Raw genomic sequence first — 19,075 nt, 5'->3', positions numbered from 1 at the left:
ACTGAACATAAACTGTGCACCTATGGATGAGGACAATGAGGGGTGGGGAAAGGGCAGAGGGTGGGGTGGGAACCTGGTGGAGGAGAGCAATGGGGGGGGGGGAAACATTTGTAATAATATGAACAATAAAAATTTATTTAAAAAATAAATAAACCAACGTAGAAAAGGGATAGTAAAAATATGGTATTAAAGATTATGAGATTATATTTTTATGAAAACACTGTGGACAGAAACATCGTTCCGATTATATAAGATATAATGAATATAAAGACAATTAATAGTAGGGTAGCAGTGACTAGGTTAATTTTCAAGGTATGCTAACTAATAATGCAGAAGATGACAAATTTAAGCTGAGAGGCTTTTTTGTTTTTTTCAAGAACCCAACACTGGTAATATCTGGCAGCTCAATTTTGGTGTTAGCTGAGTCCTCCTCTTCTAAAACCAGGAGATAAACTAAATTTCAGATTTTTTTCATTAATTAGTGCCTTTATCCCGCATCCAGAAGCCCCTCTGAAGTACACATAAATCACCAGTCTAAACCCAAAACCTCTCCTGTCTCTTTGGCTACACTGGACACATATTCTGACCCATGCTGATCCAAGGACTGGAGAGCTCCATACCTGAGGCCTACCATTCTGCATGTTTTTAGAAACTGAAATGTTAAAGTTCACCCAATTCCAAGCAAATCTTTGTTTAGCCTGATCTTTTTCTTTAGCTTTGCTGGCACACTTTGTAATCCTTTCAGAATTATCGATAGATGCTGCTAAGAAGTAACAAAAGACCATCTGTCTTGGTAACTTGGTTATAAAGAAAACATGGTCAATGAAGATCTTTTGGAACTAAAGCAGCTAAGCAAAAACAAACATCTAAAACTTGATGTATTCTGCTTTATAAGTGAGTATGATTACCTTTTTTATAAGATTTTCCAAATTCAACTACAATGTCAAGGTAGGCTATTTTTACATCGTCCATAACTGTTAATTATTCTTAGGTGTAAAAAGAAGACATTACATGGTACCCAGTTGACACACTTTATCTTTTTAAAGATGAAGAAATGTTCATAGAAGATTCTCTGCACATATCCACCCACATTTATAACAGAGCAGCTGCTCTACCATCACAAAATATATACTAATATTACTCTTCCCTGATTTCACATCAGGCTCACTCCTGGAGAAAAATTGTTGATTTAAGAGTAACTGTGGGAAGGGAATGATTTAAACTTACAGGGTTCAAGAAAACACATTGAGGTAAGAATGGTCGATATAAGTTAATAAACTAAGGATGTTTGAAATATCTGTGAATAAAAAAAGAACATGTGTTCTGGGGCTAGGATACTATCCCAGGACTGAAACTGGACTAGAGTAGTCATGATTTAGTTGAATTAGAACCCAATGCCTTTTAAAAATGGCTTATTATTTGTATTTCAGGAGGAGGGATAGGAAGAGGAGATACTTTTAATCTGTTTATTGAGAAAATTAATTCTGATACAAACCCTGGACTATTTTACATTAAGAAGTAAATTTTGCTTAAAAAGTCTCGCTTGGCCTCACTGAGATGGCTCAGTGGTTGAGCGTCAATCTATGGACCAGGAGTTCATAGATCCATTCCCGGACAGGGCACATGCCCAGGTTGCAGGCTGAACCCCCAGTAGGGGGGCATGCAGGAGGTTGCCAATTGATGATTATCTAATTCTCTAATATCTCTCTCCCTCTCTCTTCCTTTCTGAAATCAATAAAAAATGTATTTTAAAAAAAACAAACAATTCTGTTTTTTCTTGGCACTTTTTGGCCAACTTACAAATGATCCATCTCAAAATATTAAAAGACTTTTCTAGTTTAGTTATGGAAGTACAGATTTCTCAGAAAGTAATAGATAAAAACTATATAGAAATAACTTCTTTTATAAGTGTATTTTATTTTAAAGAACTGATTTTTATATTTTTAGTATCACTGTGTGACTTTTCTCCATTTCTTATTAAAAAACAGGCAATAAGAAATTCTGGAAGTATCTATATATATAAAAGCCCAACAATCAGAATGGTGGAATGGCCAGAACGACTGGTGGCTATAACACGCACTGCAGCAGCCAACCAGCCTGATGTGGGCCCTAATCAGCCCCACTCCTCCACCGGCCCAGCCCGATGGGTCCCCACTGGGGTGGGCTTGCTGGACCCCACCTGTGCATGAATTCATGCACTAGGCCTCTAGTTCTTAAATAAAAGGCTTCTCATAAGTCCTTTCAACTATATAAAGGCAGCACTGGAAATCTTGAATATGATTAAGTGGTAGAGAGGGTTATACTTTTTATTAATCCTCACCCAAGGACATATTTAGAAAGAGGAAGCGGGGGAGGGGAGAGAAGAAAAGACAAGGAGGGAGAAGAGAGGAAAGGAGGGAGAGGGGGAGGGAGAAAGAGAAAGAAAAGGAGAGAAACATCAATGTGAGAAAAACTAATCAGTTGCTTTATGTTAGCACCCTGACGGGGATGAAGCCCAGGGTATGTACAACCAGCAACCTCTAGATGCATAGCACAACGCTCAACTGACTGAGCCACTCCAGCAAGGCAAAAGAGGGTTATACTATAAAAATAGATGTATTTTTAAAATTCACCACTGTAGGACGATTTCCTCTCACAAATTAATACTTGGTTAAAAACATTATAAAAGACAATGGAATTGTCCTATTATTAGTGAGGCTGAATCTGAAATAAAATGACCACTATCTTAGGAACTTTGACACTTTTAGTATATGTGCTGCCGAAGCGAGCACAGGAACTTTGACACTTTAAAGGCACAGAAGAAAGCAGCAGCAAAGTGTTTGGTTGCAACAAGGCAAGAGGAAGTGAAAGAATGAATAGTCAGCACTGTGAATTGAAGTAAAGGGCCGTTTAATCAAAGTAGGGTCTTTATGTTAAAGTTTAGTGGAACTTCAGTGCTCAGAAAGAATTCCTGAAATCTGGCTATTAATGCATCTTTTTTTTTTTTTTTTTAAATATATATTTTATTGATTTTCTTACAGAGAGGAAGGGAGAGAGATAGAGAGCTAGAAACAGTGATGAGAGAGAAACATCGACCAGCTGCCTCCTGCACACCCCCTACTGGGGATGTGCCCGCAACCAAGGTACATGCCCTTGACCGGAATGGAACCTAGGACCTTTCAGTCCGCAGACCGGCGCTCTACCACTGAGCCAAACCGGTTTCGGCTATTAATGCATCTTATCTGGAACGTTGTCCTTTGTAGCTAAGAATCCCTGAATAACTATTAGAGGAGGAAGCATTTTCTTTAAATTGATGGGTCAGCCGGGACCGGTTTGGCTCAGTGGATAGAACGTCGGCCTGCGGACTGAAAGGTCCCGGGTTCGATTCCGGTCAAGGGTATGTACCTTGGTTGCGGGCACATCCCCAGTGGGGGGTATGCAAGAGGCAGCTGGTCGGTGTTTCTCTCTCATCGACATTTCTAACTCTCTCTCCCTCTCAATTCCTCTCTGTGTAAAATCAATAAAATATATTTTAAAAAATAAAAAATAAAAGTAAATAAATTGATGGGTCAGCTCTAACAACGCGGTTCCCCCTCCCAGAGAACAGCACCAAAACTGAAGGCGTACACAGGCATCAAACATCAGGTTTCCCAGTAACTAGCTCTAATTTGATCTAAACATTATTAAGGACTTCCTTTTTGTAATATAATGGTAGTTTTCAAAATGTTAAAGCAATTTTAGATTTTACTTGTATAATGGTCATGATTTTACGTGCCCCATTAAGAAGCTAATTTAACTTACCCATAAAATATCTTTAAGTATTTTTAAAATTTTTCTCCATATTAGAAAAATTCAACATCTTTTTCTCGAGCAAAGAGGTATTTTTCAAATCAAAATGCCAAAAAGTTATTATTCTAAAATAAAACTGCTTACCATGATACCACCATTTTGTTTTCTTTGGATTCTTGTTACATGTTCGAACATAAAAAGAATTATCTGGTGGTCGTCTCTGAAACGAAAAAGTTTAAATAGATAAAAAGTTGTAAAATAGAAAAGCATAAGGGAGAGACAGATTTAATAAAAGCTTTAGCAAAACTATTATAGAATGCATAAAAAAACAATATAATTGCTGATGGCATAAATGAAAGAAAACCTAGGGAATGTAGACATTTGACACTAAAATTGCTTTAAAAAATCTAAAGGTGTGTGGTTTAGTTTGAGCTAGGCTCCTGTGGGATTACTAGAGAATGAATACCAACTAGTAGTGGCATCATTAGGTTGTAAAAAATTTTGATTTCATTTACCTTATCTCTCTAGAAATAAGTTAATAATTACTTTTGTGAGCTAATTAAAACAAAAGTCTACCTAATTAGATTTGTTTGAGAAAACTAACGCAACTTATACACCTCCACAAAGGATTTTACTTTTCTGTAAGATCACCAAGGAGAGACCACAGGATTCAGTTTCCAAATAACATGAGAAAAAAGGGGAAAAGATATATTGGCATTTCTGCTGTACATATACATGCCTTACTAGAACGATACTATTGTATAAACATATGGCAGCTTTGCAAGGAATATACATCAGAAACAGTGATGTCAACAATGAAGATAGATCATAGAAGTGGGCTGTCCTGAAAACTTTTGTATATTGATCAGACACAAGGAATATGTGACACTAAAGATTTGGAAACAGGGCAAACCTGTACTAAAGTCACAGAGGATAGGTTTGTAGCTAATAGGATAGGCTCAAGCAAAATGCAATGGAGAGCAGGACTACCTAGAGATAGCAGGAAGGAAAATATCTAAAACTCACATATATGACTCTAATCTTAGCCGAGCCTCATAATGCCCCTACGAGTTAATATTACTTTAACAAAAGGGAAGAGTAGAGTATAAGACGTACAACTATCCCAAGATTACCCTGTTAATACAGTCTGGGGAAATTCCTGAAAAATTAATATTATGACATTAGATGCCTGACTACTTCAAAGACTAGATGATCTGCTGTTGCTTGTCCTGCAAAGTCATAACCAGTGCTTACATGGAATAAATTGCTACTACTATGGCAAATAATTTCACAAATTACTTTTATGTATATTTATTAGAACCCAATTAAAAAAACACTCTATTTGTTTAAGTCAAGAATATAACCTAACTGGTATGTAACCAAGGAGATTGTGTTCTTGGAAAAAATAAACTATTTATAAAGATGGATTACCAAATTGTTTTAGAAATGGAACATAGGCTGGGAAGTTTGGACTAACAGTATTATTAGGGCCGTGAGAAAAAAGGGTTGACTACTGAAAAACCCTTGGTCTCAAATCTACTAAAAACTCCTGACATAACAGATTTACTAGTAAATGCCTCAGTTTAGGAAACCATTCTTGTCTATGAAAAGGGAAACTGGAACAAAACAATTATGACTAAATCTAAATTCTTAAAAGCCTATAGTAAAAATTAAAATTTGTATTAAAAAAGAATCAACTAATAAAGTGAAACTTAGACAACCATGTCCACCACAGAATACAATTCACCTGCTTTACTAGAAGAGTTTTCGGTGGTTATTTAAAAGACATTTTAAAGCTTATTTGAAGCTAGAGCACCTCAATGACAAAGCAAGCTTTCTCTTTGTAATCTACTACTTAGCACAGTAAAAATAGCATAAAGTAGGTAACTAGTAAATGTTTGCTGAATTTCATTACAGAGTTAATGCTGCCAGAATGCTGACTTCCAGATTACCATTTTGTTGTTGAATACATTATAGTTTATACAATATTATATAGCTTACCAATAATTCAAATGGAGTGGCTAGTCTTATATACGAAATATCAAAGATATGGTAGCAAACAACTAAATATGAGGGGAATGGTAAAGCTTAGGAAAAGATGAAGAAGGTAAAGAATATAGTAATTTTCTAGTTTATAAAAGTAAATCAATAAATTTAAATGTAAACAAAAGTTAATCATCAGGTATATCAAGAGCTATGTGCAGATATCAGCCAAAACCGGTTTGGCTCAGTGGATAGAGTGTCTGTCTGTGGACTGAAGGGTCCTGGATTCGATTCTGGTCAAGGGCAGGTACATTGATTGCGGGCACATCCCCGGTAGGGGGTGTGCAGGAGGCAGCTGGTCGATATTTCTCTCAGCGATGTTTCTAGCTCTCTCTCCCTTACCCTTCCTCTCTGTAAAAATACAATAAAATAATTTATTTAAAATAAAAAAAAAAGCTATGTGCAGATATCACTAGTACCCATCTCTTAGCTTTTCTTATTCAATCCTGTTACTGCCTCACCTTTCTATAGACATTAAACATTAGCAAGGAAATAGAAACCCTAGTCATTGCAAACTGCTCTGTACTATAGTACTAAAAGCTTAAAATTGGTATGTGTCCTGGGGAAGAAAATATGGAATAAATGAGTAAGACTTATTTCCAAAGCCCTTGGAGTTTACTAAAGCTCAAATATAGTGTTAAAATGCAGCTTAGAAAAGCGAACAGCAAAGAGGAAACTAGAGTTAAAAAGTGATACTAACATATGTACCCTACTTCATCTCTTCTAAGATGTAAATTTTCCCCTTACAGTTTAATATTTTTTTAAATTATTATTATTATTATCTTCAGAGAAGAAGAAAGAGGGAAAGAGATAGAAACATCAATGATGAGAATCATTGATTGGCTGCCTCCTGCGCACACCCCACTGGGGATCGAATCCACAACCAGTCATGTGCCCTTGATCGGAATCGAACCTGGGACCCTTCAGTCTGCAGGCCAACGCTCCATCTACTGAGCCAAACCGGCCAGGGCTAATATTCTTAACTAATGGTGTGTCATAAGTTTAACTGCCCGAGTTAATTTTCTTTTTTCTCTTTTTAAAATATATTTTATTGATTTTTTACAGAGAGGAAGGGAGAGGGATAGAGAGCTAGAAACGTCGATGAGAGAGAAATATCGACCAGCTGCCTTCTGCACACCCCCCACCAGGGATGTGCCCGCATCCAATGCACATGCCCTTGACCGGAATTGAACCTGGGACCCTTTAGTCCACAGACCGACGCTCTATCGACTAAGCCAAACCGGTTTCGGCTAATTTCCTTTCTTATATGGTATTTAAAAGTGCATTTTAAGGGCTCTTAATGGTATAATTTGAAAAAACACAATTTTACCCATTACTTAACCATGCCCAGTTGAACAAACCCTTCTTTTTTTCCTTTTTAAATCTAACATCAAAAAACTTGTTATGGAACTAACATCCCAAGAAACTTACTTTGTAAACAGTGACTTAAAGTGCTTTAGTCTAGATAACCTACTGTTTAAAAACAAAGTACTCTGCTAGCCAGTTTGGCTCAGTGAATAAAGCGATGGCCTCAGTGGACCAAAGGGTCCCGAGTTCCATTCCGGTCAAGAGCATGTACCTCGGTTGCAGGCTCGGACCTTGCTCGGGCCTTGTCAGGGATCATGCAGGAGGCAACCAATTGATGTGTTTCTCTCACATCGATATTTCTCTCTGTTTTTCCCTCTCCCACTCTTTCTCTAAAAATCAATGGACAAATATCCTTGGGTGAGGATAAAAAAAATTTAAATCAAGTACTATCTTAAAAGTTCTCTAAATACAAATTTAATAAAAACGACAGTTCATTTTGGAAACAGAAAAATAAATAACTTCTCAGCTCTCTAATCTCAAGGAGAAGCTTGTTTCTTCTGTAAACAGAATACAAAGGGAAGCCCCACGGGAAGTAAGGCTTCAAAACCGTAGCACTTTATGAATATTGTGCCGCACTAACCCTCAAGGAGGAATGACAAAAGGACCAGAAGTGCAGAGGATTTAGGGTCTTTAAAAGGATATCTTAAATATTAACTCATGTGACTTTTGTTTTTGGTCTTATTCTCCTCAGCATCAGACAAAGAACCTGTGGATTTGTAGAGGAGAGTAAAAGGACAAGTCCTAAAAATTCTCCTGGTATCTAGTCTGTCACCTTCAACCTAATCATTATGATAGCAAAGCTCTGGTGCTTGGGAAATGCCTTCAAAGAGGCTGATCTGGTGAGAGCCAGCACAGGGAAGAAAGCAGGGAATAGGGAACTCCCTCATGATGTTTGTTCTTGGGTCTTTTCACTCTGGAATCTAGAAACAAGAACTTCTTGGACACTTTTGCCCGTGTATGTTTATGGAAATAAAATGCAGGCTATTTAGAATATCTGCAGGTATTTTCTGTTTAAGAAATAAAAAACAATATCTAACTTCTATTTGGGATGAAAGATTATCAAAATATGCATTTCCTATTAACTTTATAATAAAAAACATTAAGTCCTTCCTTCAAGTAAGATGTATATTAAAATAGTTTCTCTACCTAAACTGAAAGGAGAGAAATTACCGGGAATAATTCTGAAAAGTCCTACCTTTTCTTTGCAGCTGGAAAGCATGCTAATAATGCTAAGACAAACTGATTGGACTGAGAGCGCTGGGGACCAGTCTTCTGTTAGAATGGATAAACAGATATGACCATTGCTATAAACATGAGGATGAACGGGAATATTTTCACCAGTAAACATGACCTAAGAAAGAATAAAATTCCATTAACATGCAAATATTCTATATGACCAAAAAAATAAAAAAATAAAAAAAATTCCCTCCCACTCCCCCGCACAATATTTTTAAAACCAAATTAAAAACAAAAACAGTGCCAGGAATAAGATAAATAACTACTTTTTTATTCCCATGAATTCAGTAAATACTGGTTTCACTGTATGAATGCCCATGTCATTGGGAGAGGGAACCCCAAATAATCTATTTTGTATTTCAGCTATTTTTCAAATCCCCTATAAGAATTTCAAACTACCATGTATTTTTAGACTAGAAAAAGTCAACTCTCCATTTGTAAGAATGGTTTTTCATCTATTCATTGCTCTCCGCATATAGAAATCAAATACAATAAAATTCCGAACAGAAAGTACTTAGCTTTGAGACCACATGAGTTATAGTTGGGAGGAATACCCCTTCCATCTGTAACAATGCTACCACCTCAGGTGCGCAAAAGGAAACGGCTGCAATGTATTCCACCTCCTCTACACTCACACATCCATCATGATGGGCACAAACTGTTACTTATTAATCAGTAAATAACTATGTGCCTAGACCAAAATAAAAAACACAAAACTGGGGGGTTGAATGAGTCTCCCAATTACTTGGTGTTTTTCTCCGCCTTTTCTTTTACTCAATTCTTATAATAGTTTTTCCTTTCTTCATTTTGCTTATCCACTATTTTGAAAGGTAATAAATCTATTATTTCCTTCCTTTGCCCTAATAATTAAATAAATATCCTAACAGTAGAGTTTCTTTTACATATCTACCTAAGCATCTGAAAAGGAAGGAGAGTAGATTCATGTATCCTGAGGAATTTATAAGCATGGCCCAAAGGAGGTCAAAAGCAATAAAAGTTATTTTTAAGAATGTTTTATATGTTACTTTATATTAACTTATTTATTTTAACATATAAGTTAATTCACCAATCTTTAAATGAAGATGTTTATATATTACTTTATATTATTTATTTTAACATATAAGTTAATTCACCAATCTTTAACTGATTTTTATTCTGTTGTTTAGTATTCATTCCTAATTCCTGAACTGGCCTTTAAAAAATTACCTGAAGATGTGGCTAAAAATACAAATTCAAGGACCCACTTTCACAGATTTTGAGTCAGTAGGTATAATGAGACTATTATAAAGTTCATCAAATATAAACCAGTAGTTTCCAAACAAGATTTACAGTATTTTTTTCAGTCCTGCAAACTGCCTCACACTTGAATATAGCGGAATCTTAGTATGGAGAAACTTTACCTTAACTTATGACAGAAACTGATGATGAAACATATATTGCTCTAGGCATACCTTTCCTTCCCTTTAGAGAGAAAAGAGAGCCAGTGAAATAAATGTGGCCAGCGTAATGTATGTCATTATTTAATATAGGACACGTTGTAGAAGATTATGATAAGCTAGGCTTTTTCTTTTATTTTTACACAGCTAGCTACAAATCTAATTTTATAACAAGCTCACAAATACTTACATTTAACAACGCACTCTTTCATACAAGTAGGAGCTCTCCAATATTTCAAATACTACTAACATATGGGACTCATTTCCTTGGCTAAAGCTAATATAAGACAGCAAATGGATTTTTTTCTCAAAGGAATCACTTTTCAAACATTATTCTTTTTTTTCTCTCTTTAAAATCTGGCCATCCACCCTCCATTCACACTAAAGAGAGCTAAAATAAAGCTGAAAAATAAAAGTAAAGTCTCAAAATAAGAGACATCAAGTTACTTTCCCTGCCCAATTGCAGAAAACCCCTGAAAGACTGGCACAGCCTGTTTAGAAGTATACCATTTACCTCAATTATATCTACCTATGCTAATGACTTTTTTGCTTAAAGAAAGTACTGCTCTGTAAAAGGAAATGACTGCTTACATGGTCTTGCAATTCTTAAGTTAATCCTAGTTTCCAAAGGCTATTTTAATTTAAATTTTTTAAATTAAATTTTCTTTTTTACCAGTACAAATTATAGTTTATTATCACATGCATTTGATATTCCCACAACCTATTGTAGATGTCTACAGTGGGTATTAATGAATCTCACAGAATATGCATCTGCTTTGGGGTACTATCCCTTTTGCCAGAAAATACCATTGGACCAGTAGGATATATTTATTAAGAATGCAAGCAAAGGGGAGGATCCAAGATGGCTGCTCGGGTAGACACCTAGCCGCAGCAGCTCACAACAATTTCAATGGAATACAACTAAAATGTAGAGTGGACATTGCCCAGAGCTACAGGTAGTCGACTGACTGAAAACTCTACAATAGGAAGGAGGGAGAAAACCAGAAGGAAAATCAGAGGAGCTGAAAAAAAGCCTAAGGTACGGAGACATGCTGCGCGCTCGCACGCACGCGCGCGGAGAGGTCGCAGCCGGAGAGGAGGAGAGGGCTGGGTGCTGCCTGGCGTTCCCTAGCAGGAAGGAAATAGAACCCCCAGCCTGGGCTGAACCCCCGAACCGGCAGCGCTGAGCCCCAAGTTATGGGCCAGAACCTGGGGACCCAGGCTCCGGCAGGGGGAGAGGGGGCTGTGAGGCGGAATCCCGGCGAAAGGCGGGGCCCCCGGAGTCCCGCGCACATGGCGCGCAGAGGACTGAATGTTGACTCTGATGCTGGATTACCCTAGCCGGAAGAAACAAAGCCTCCGGCGGTGGCACTAAGCCTCAGTCCAGACCGCCCCGAACTCCAGGTCTGGGCCAATCCCTGGGGACCCAGGCACGGGCAGGGGGAGACGGGGCTGTGAGATGGAGTCCTGGGAGCGCGGCGAAAGGCCGAGCCCCCGGAGTCGCGCACACTGCGCAGAGGACAGTCTGTTGACTCTGATCCTGGACTCCCCTAGTGGGAGGGAGAAAGAAAGCTACAGACTGGAGGAACGCGACGAGGAGCAGGAGCCCCTGCGGGACACCGGCCAGCCGGGCGCCAGCAAGGAGCTGGGCGACAGGGTCCCCAGGGGGGGGGGGTGCCCCTGAGCCTTCGACTGCTGAGCGCGGGCAACGGAGCCAAGGACGGGGGCTGCTTCCTGGGCGGCGCCGACCCCAGTAACAGGCTGAAGCAGCACAGGAGCCTGCGGAGAACAAAGGGGTGCCACATGCCAACCTGCTGAGCTCCCAGGACAAGGAGGAAGAAACCAAAGAAGTTCTCAATGTGAAGAAATCAAGTGAGAGCAAATGATAGTAAAATTACTTAAGAAAGAATACAAAGAAGATCTTGAAAAATCAAAGACTAAGTCAGAACTCAACGCACCAGCCAACATTGCAACATAAATGCGTTTTTTGTTTTTTTTTTTTAAAAAAAAGAAAAACAAAAAAGAAAAAAGGGACAGAATGTTGGAACAGCGGCGACCAGGCCTAGAGTGGCCAGGCACAAGGCAGTGACAGCTGGGCCCGGAGCAGCAGTGGCCAGGCCCCAGAGCAGCAGCAGCCAGAACAAGAGCATCAACGGCCAGCACTGGAGCAGCCAGACCTGGGGCAGTGGCAGCCAGGCCTGAGGCAGAGGCGGCCAAGCCCAGGGTGGCCAGTCCAGGAACACCCAGACACGGAGTGGCCGGGCCCGGAGAAGCCCGGCCCAGAGCAGCCGGGTTGGGAGCAGCCAGGCCCAGAACAGCAGTAGCCAAGCACGGAGCATCCAGGCTGGGAGCAGCCAGGCCCGGAGCAGCCGGGTCTGATGTGGCCAGGCCCGGAGCAGCGGCTGCCAGGCTGGGAGCGGCCAGGCCCGGAGCAGCCGGGTCTGGTGTGGCCTGGCCCGGAGCAGTGGCTGCCAGGCTGGGAGCGGCCAGGCCCGGAGCAGCCGGGTCTGGTGCGGCCAGGCCCGGAGCAGCGGCTGCCAGGCTGGGAGCGGCCAGGCCCAGAGCAACAGCTGCCAGGCTGGGAGCGGCCAGGCCCGGAGCAGCCGGGTCCGGTGCGGCCAGGCCCGGAGCAGCGGCTGCCAGGCTAGGAGCGGCCAGGCCCGGAGCAGCAGTTGCCAGGCTGGGAGCAGCCAGGCCCGGAGCAGCCGGGTCTGGTGTGGCCAGGCCCGGAGCAGCGGCTGCCAGGCTGGGAGCGGCCAGGCCCGGAGCAGCCGGGTCTGGTGTGGCCTGGCCCGGAGCAGTGGCTGCCAGGCTGGGAGCGGCCAGGCCCGGAGCAGCCGGGTCTGGTGCGGCCAGGCCCGGAGCAGCGGCTGCCAGGCTGGGAGCGGCCAGGCCCAGAGCAACAGCTGCCAGGCTGGGAGCGGCCAGGCCCGGAGCAGCCGGGTCTGGTGCGGCCAGGCCCGGAGCAGCGGCTGCCAGGCTAGGAGCGGCCAGGCCCGGAGCAGCAGCTGCCAGGCTGGGAGCAGCCAGGCCCGGAGCAGCCGGGTCTGGTGTGGCCAGGCCCGGAGCAGCGGCTGCCAGGCTGGGAGCGGCCAGGCCCGGAGCAGCCGGGTCTGGTGCGGCCAGGCCCGGAGCAGCGGCTGCCAGGCTGGGAGCGGCCAGGCCCGGAGCAACCGGGTCTGGTGCGGCCAGGCCCGGAGCAGCGGCTGCCAGGCTGGGAGCGGCCAGGCCCAGAGCAACAGCTGCCAGGCTGGGAGCGGCCAGGCCCGGAGCAGCCGGGTCTGGTGCGGCCAGGCCCGGAGCAGCGGCTGCCAGGCTGGGAGCGGCCAGGCCCAGAGCAACAGCTGCCAGGCTGGGAGCGGCCAGGCCCGGAGCAGCCGGGTCTGGTGCGGCCAGGCCCGGAGCAGCGGCTGCCAGGCTGGGAGCGGCCAGGCCCGGAGCAGCGGCTGCCAGGCTGGGAGCGACCAGGCCCGGAGCAGCGGCTGCCAGGCTGGGAGCGGCCAGGCCCGGAGCAGCCGGGTCGGGTGCGGCCAGGCCAGGAGCAGCAGCTGCCAGGCTGGGAGCGGCCAGGCCCGGAGCGGCCGGGACCGGAGCAACCGGGCCCAGAGCAGCCGGGTCGGGTGCGGCCAGGCCTGTAGCAGCAACAGCCAAGTCCAGAGCAACTAGGTCAGGAGCGGCAGTGACCAGACCCGGAGCAGCTGGTTGTGGAACGAACCAGAGCAACAGAGGCCAGGCCCGGAGCAGCCAGGCCCGAAACAGCTCGCTCCTCGCCTGTCCCTGCCCACGGCTGCCTCTCAGACATGGCTGGAAACTTTTGCGGGAACTTGAGGGTCTGCTGAAGCAAGTGATGAAGGCTTAGATCTGGATGTGTTGAGTTAGTATTGCGCTGGGGTGTTGATCTGTGAGTGCCTTGGGTGGGGCCTGGATGAGGCTGGTTGACCTATTTGGAAATGTCTTTTGTGTGAAGTGTATCATTGGGCATGTGGAGGTATTATTGATGAGAAAATGCTAAGTAACAGATTTACTATCTGAAAAGGGATTTACTATCGGGGAAAGGGAGGGAGGAAGAGACTGAACATAAACTGTGCACCTATGGATGAGGACAATGGGGGATGGGGAGGGGGCGGAGGGTGGGGTGGGAACCTGGTGGAGGGGGGAAGAAATGAGGAACCTTTGTAATAATATGAACAATAAAGATTGATTTAAAAATAAATAAAAAAAAAAAAAAAAAAAGAATGCAAGCAATGCCCAAGAGCTTATTCCCTGACCACAACAATTATTTTTTTACAGGATATTTTTCAGTAACAAGTCTTTTTTAAGAAGTCAAGTAGAACAGTGCTTTGAAAGTGCCAATAAATGAATAACCACCAAGTTATCTTCTTTGGCAAAAAAAGAATCACTGTATCAGCAACCATCAAAGGAAAATACACAGACAAATACAAAGGTCAACACTGCATGCTGACGAGCCAGTTCACAGGGCAGAAGGAAAGCAGCATTCTTGGGTAGAAATGATGGTATACTAAATCATCTGGCCTGGGAGCCAAGAAATATGCACGGCCAAAAGGAAACAAGGAGAAGCGAGAGGAAAGGGACCCTGCAGCACAGTCTGTAAGCAGAGTAGAACCAGAAATCAAGAGATCAGCTCTGAAGCATGAGGGGACTGAAATAAAAATCAAGTCTCAGTAAGCCTTAAAAATCAAACAAACAAACCGGGGCTTTTTAACATGCTGCATGCAGGGCAAATGCAGACAGTCCAAAACTTTTAGCCACCTAAAAACAGGGGAATGAATCAGCTGTACATAGCCCAGGAACCCCTGAGGCCTAACCTGAGAAACAGATACAGAATTTACAAGTTCCAGGTCTAATCATGGAAAGGAAGAGTTTACATGCCATAGATGAATTGCTAAAATAAAAGGAAAAACTTTTGAAGAGTTTATCATGTAAAAAATTGGTCAGTGGTTTCCACAGGCTGCTTTTTGAAAGTAAACTTTACTATTCTAGTCCTCTGAATGTGGTTGGGAGAGTAACCAAGGCTGAATTTCTTCAAGATCACTCTCTTAATCATCCTCATTTACTTAACACCAGTAGAAGCCAAAGGAGGAAATGTATATTTCAGTTATTTTAATGCAGCCAAGTAAGTTCTAAAACCTTAAGAGATAATTAAGCTATTTTCAGAGTTCAAAACTTTTTATTTGAAGTCCCAAGTAGCTGATAAAACTATCTAAAACAAATCTGGCAAGACAACTGAATACACATGAAATTGAAACCAAAGGAAATAAATAAGAATGTTGCTAATTTATTTATTTTTAAAATAATTTATTCATGCCTGTCTGGTGTGGCTCAACAGTTGAGCATTGACCCAGGAACCAGGAGATTGCTGGTTCAATTCCCAGTCAGGGCACATGCCCAGGTTGCAGGCTTGATCCCCAATAGGGACCATGCATAAGGCAGCCAAAAGATGGCTTTCTCTCTCAATGATTCTTCTATCTCTCTCTTTCCCTTCTTCTCTCTCTAAAAATCAATTACGATATTTTTTAAGCCAAAACCGGTTTAGCTCAGTGGATAAAGTGTCAGTCTGCGGACTGAAAGGTCCCAGGTTCGATTCCGGTCAAGGGCATGTACATGGGTTGCGGGCACATCCCCGGTAGGGGGTGTGCAGGAGGCAGCTGGTCGATGTATCTCTCTCATTGATGTTTCTAGCTCTCTATCCCTCTCCCTTCCTCTCTGTAAAATCAATAAAATATATTTTTAAAAAGGTATTTTTTTAAAAAGTAATAATTTATTCAGATATAAACATATAGACCAATGCATGTAAACCACACCTGAAATTCTCAGTATGCATTAGAAGCAGTCCTCAAATGTCTCTAAACTTCCAAACATCTCCCTATCAGTGTGGCTCATTTTCAAGAGCGGTGAGATCTGAGAGAGAACTGTGCTCAGGGTTCATATAATTTTATAAGTGTGCGTATTACACACCCAACCTAAAATTTAAAACAAGCCAACCTCTGGGTACTTAATGTACGGTCATAAAAAACTACTAAAATTTGCCAAGACCGGTTTGGCTCAATGGATAGAGCGTCGGCTTGGGGACTGAAGGGTCCCGAGTTGGATACCGGTCAAGGGCATGTACCTTGGTTGCGGGCATATCCCCAGTAGGGGGTGTGCAAGAGGCAGCTAATCGATGACTCTCTCTCATCGATGTTTCTGACTCTGTATCTCTCTCCCTTCCTCTCTGTACAAAACCAATAAAATATATTTTTTTAAAAACAAAAAAAACTACTAAAATTTAAACTGAAAGCCACCAATAGTGACAAAATAAAGGCTGGAGCTTAGCTGTTCCTAATATGAAATTAATGGTACTCATATATAAGATTTTCAAGCATCAAGCTGAGGTCTTACCACAAGGAAGGCATACTACTGTGTTCAGACTAGTGCGCTAGAAGTAATTATAAAGTCAGATACCTAATCTGGCATTAGGTTACGTCAAAACACAGCTTACACAGAATGAGTAGTAGAAAACAGGCTATAATTATAAAAGCCAATTGATAATATGGATACCAAGATTTCTTCAGGGACAATGCAAGAGAATACTTTCTTTCCTGATGAAAATTGTAAATAGATGAAATAATGTGTAACCATAAAACTGAACAAACAAGCAGAGAATTTACTGTAATAAACTAAATTGAGCCGGGACCGGTTTGGCTCAATGGATAGAGTGTCGGCTTGGGGACTGAAGGGTCCTGGGTTTGATTCCGGTCAAGGGCATGTGCCTTGGTTGCGGGCATATCCCCAGTGGGGGGTGTGCAGGAGGCAGCTGATTGATGACTCTCTCTCATCGATGTTTCTAACTCTCTATCTCTCTCCCTTCCTCTCTGTACAAAATCAATAAAATATATTTTAAAAAAATAAATAAAAATAAATAAACTAAATTGAGTATTGAATTATGAGTAATACATGATTATAGTGTAAATGGTGAATCTTTGACAAAAGTGACTGGGGATTAGATTTTAACATAGTTTTCAACTCAATTCCTCCCTTTGGTCATCTACTATGAATTGGCAGCATCAGCATTAACCGTTTTCCCGGTGTTTCAGAATTACCATGACCATACAGCTATCACTTGTATTGCAAAGAGAAAATTGCTGGCTACAATTAAACTAAGATTGGGTTCCCTTGGATGGTAACCATTCTCTCTTTTATGCCCTGTGATCTTCTGGCCTACCAGTCTTTTCCTATGCCTTCCCTCCGCTTTACTTCCAAAGCTTCAATGAACAGGGTTCATTGTCAGATATCCTAGGTAGTAGACAATTTAAGGCAATAGATTTTTTTAAATTGATTTTTTACAGAGAGGAAGAGAGAGGGATAGAGAGTTAGAAACATTGATGAGAGAGAAATATCGATCAGCTGCCTCCTGCACACCCCCTACTGGAGATGTGCCCACAACCAAGATACATGCCCCCGACGGGAATCGAAACCGGGACCCTTCAGTCCATAGGCTGATGCTCTATCCACTGAGCCAAACCGGTTTTGGCAAAGGCAATAGATAATGTTGGTAAGACTTTGGGAAGCTTTCCTGCCATCACATGACAGAGCAAGGGAAATCAGAGCACAGATAACAGGACGAGGACACTATGAAGACAGACTTGTGATCTCCACAGTTAGGGAGTTCTCAGCAACCAAATGAAAGGTCTATGTTTGGGGCATGCAAAGGAGGGGAATAAGGGTGAGGGGAAAATGACTACTCTTTTGCCCCAATGTTTCAAAAGCTTTGTAGCCAAGGCAAGTATATTTTTAGCACTGCTCTTAGCATCAATATGGTTTCAAAACAAAACAGTGTCCTCTTTCTCCTAAAAAAATATTTCCCCTATTTCTAATATGCCTAAAATTTCTCTAACAAATACTGGTTGAAAGCTTAACATCTATAACTGGGACATTTATAACCTAATATAGGTGTGCTTCACATTTGTTTTATTCAAATAGGATGCTTTGTCTTAGCTGGTTTGGCTCAGTGGACAGAGTGTCAGCCTGAGGACTGAAGGGTCCCAGGTTCGATTCTGGTAAAAGGCACATACCCGGGTTGCAGTCTTGATCCCCAGTAAGGGGCATGCAGGAGGCAGCCCATCAATGATTCTCTCTCATCATTGATGTTTCAATCTCTGTCTCCCTCTCCCTTCCTCTCTGAAATCAATAAACAAACAAACATAAATCAACTAGGATGCTCAGACAGGGGAATGGGGTCTAAGATAGTGGATATTTTCAGGAAGGAAGAGTTGTGAACGTGAAGGAGGAGGTAGAAAAGAAAAGAAGCAAAACAATAAAGACATAAGCTTGAAGACTTCATAGTTTTGATGGAGACTGACCATACTTCCCGAGACCTTTGAGATAAAACTTCAAACTCCTTCACTTTCTTGTTTTGACAGATTCCCAAATATCCATTCACTTTAATCTCTTCTTGTAGCCCTCCATGATCTACACACAAAACCACAACAACATAAGCTCACAGAACTCAGAAGAGGCCACATTTTCTCATGCCTTGCCCATTTTGTAAACTCTTCTTGTTCTTAAGTCCCAGTGCAAACAGGTTTTTCAACAAAAATTAGTTGAAAGCTTAAAGACATTCTACTCTAAACCAGGCACTGCTTTCTCTTTGCTCCCAAGCATACAATCACACTTCCAGTTGTGAGCCCAAAACTTGTGGAGTTCTCCTTTACTCCCTTCATTCACATTCCACACTGATCCATCAGCAAATTCTGTTAGCTCAACTTTTAAAATAGGTACAGCCCAGCCGGCGTGGCATAGTGGTTGAGTATCAACTCATGAACCAAGAGATCAGGGTTTGATTCCCAGTCAGGGCACATACCCAGGTTACCGGCTTGATCCCCAGTGGGGGCTGGGCAGGAGGCAGCCGACCAGTGATCTGCCCTCATCACTGATGTATGTTTCTCTCTCCCTTTCTTTTTCCTTCCTTCCTTACTTGCTTCCTTCCTTCCTTTCTTCTTTCCTTCCCTCCCTTCCTCCCTCTCTCTCCCTTTCTGAAATCAATAAAAAATATATTTAAAAAATAAAATAAATAAGTACAAAATATGGCACCTTCCATGACCTCCATTGCTACCCTTCCTGAATTATTTCAACAGCTTATCTGACCCTAGCTAATTTGGCTCAGTGGATAGAGTGTCAGTCTGTGGACTGAAAGGTCCCAGGTTCGATTCTGGTCAAGGGCATGT

At 42.2% G+C, this 19,075-nt stretch overlaps 1 protein-coding gene across 1 annotated transcript in view; it reads right to left on the bottom strand.

Annotated features, from left to right (window-relative positions):
- UBE2W (ubiquitin conjugating enzyme E2 W) overlaps positions 1–19,075 on the bottom strand; it is a 59,574-nt gene that overhangs the window by 13,174 nt on the left and 27,325 nt on the right. The window contains exons 4-5 of the mRNA XM_084865020.1: positions 8,375–8,530; positions 3,913–3,988 (exon numbers count right to left, since the gene is read on the bottom strand). Coding sequence (XP_084721146.1) covers positions 3,913–3,988; positions 8,375–8,530 — 232 coding nt within the window. The remainder of the gene's footprint in view (positions 1–3,912; positions 3,989–8,374; positions 8,531–19,075) is intronic.

The sequence above is a fragment of the Pipistrellus hanaki genome, assembly GCF_964339955.1.
Source record: "Pipistrellus hanaki genome assembly, chromosome: 17".
Classification (NCBI taxonomy): Eukaryota; Metazoa; Chordata; class Mammalia; order Chiroptera; family Vespertilionidae; genus Pipistrellus; species Pipistrellus hanaki.
The sequence above is the reverse complement of the archived record's forward strand: the minus strand, read 5'-3'. Positions and strand labels throughout refer to the sequence as shown.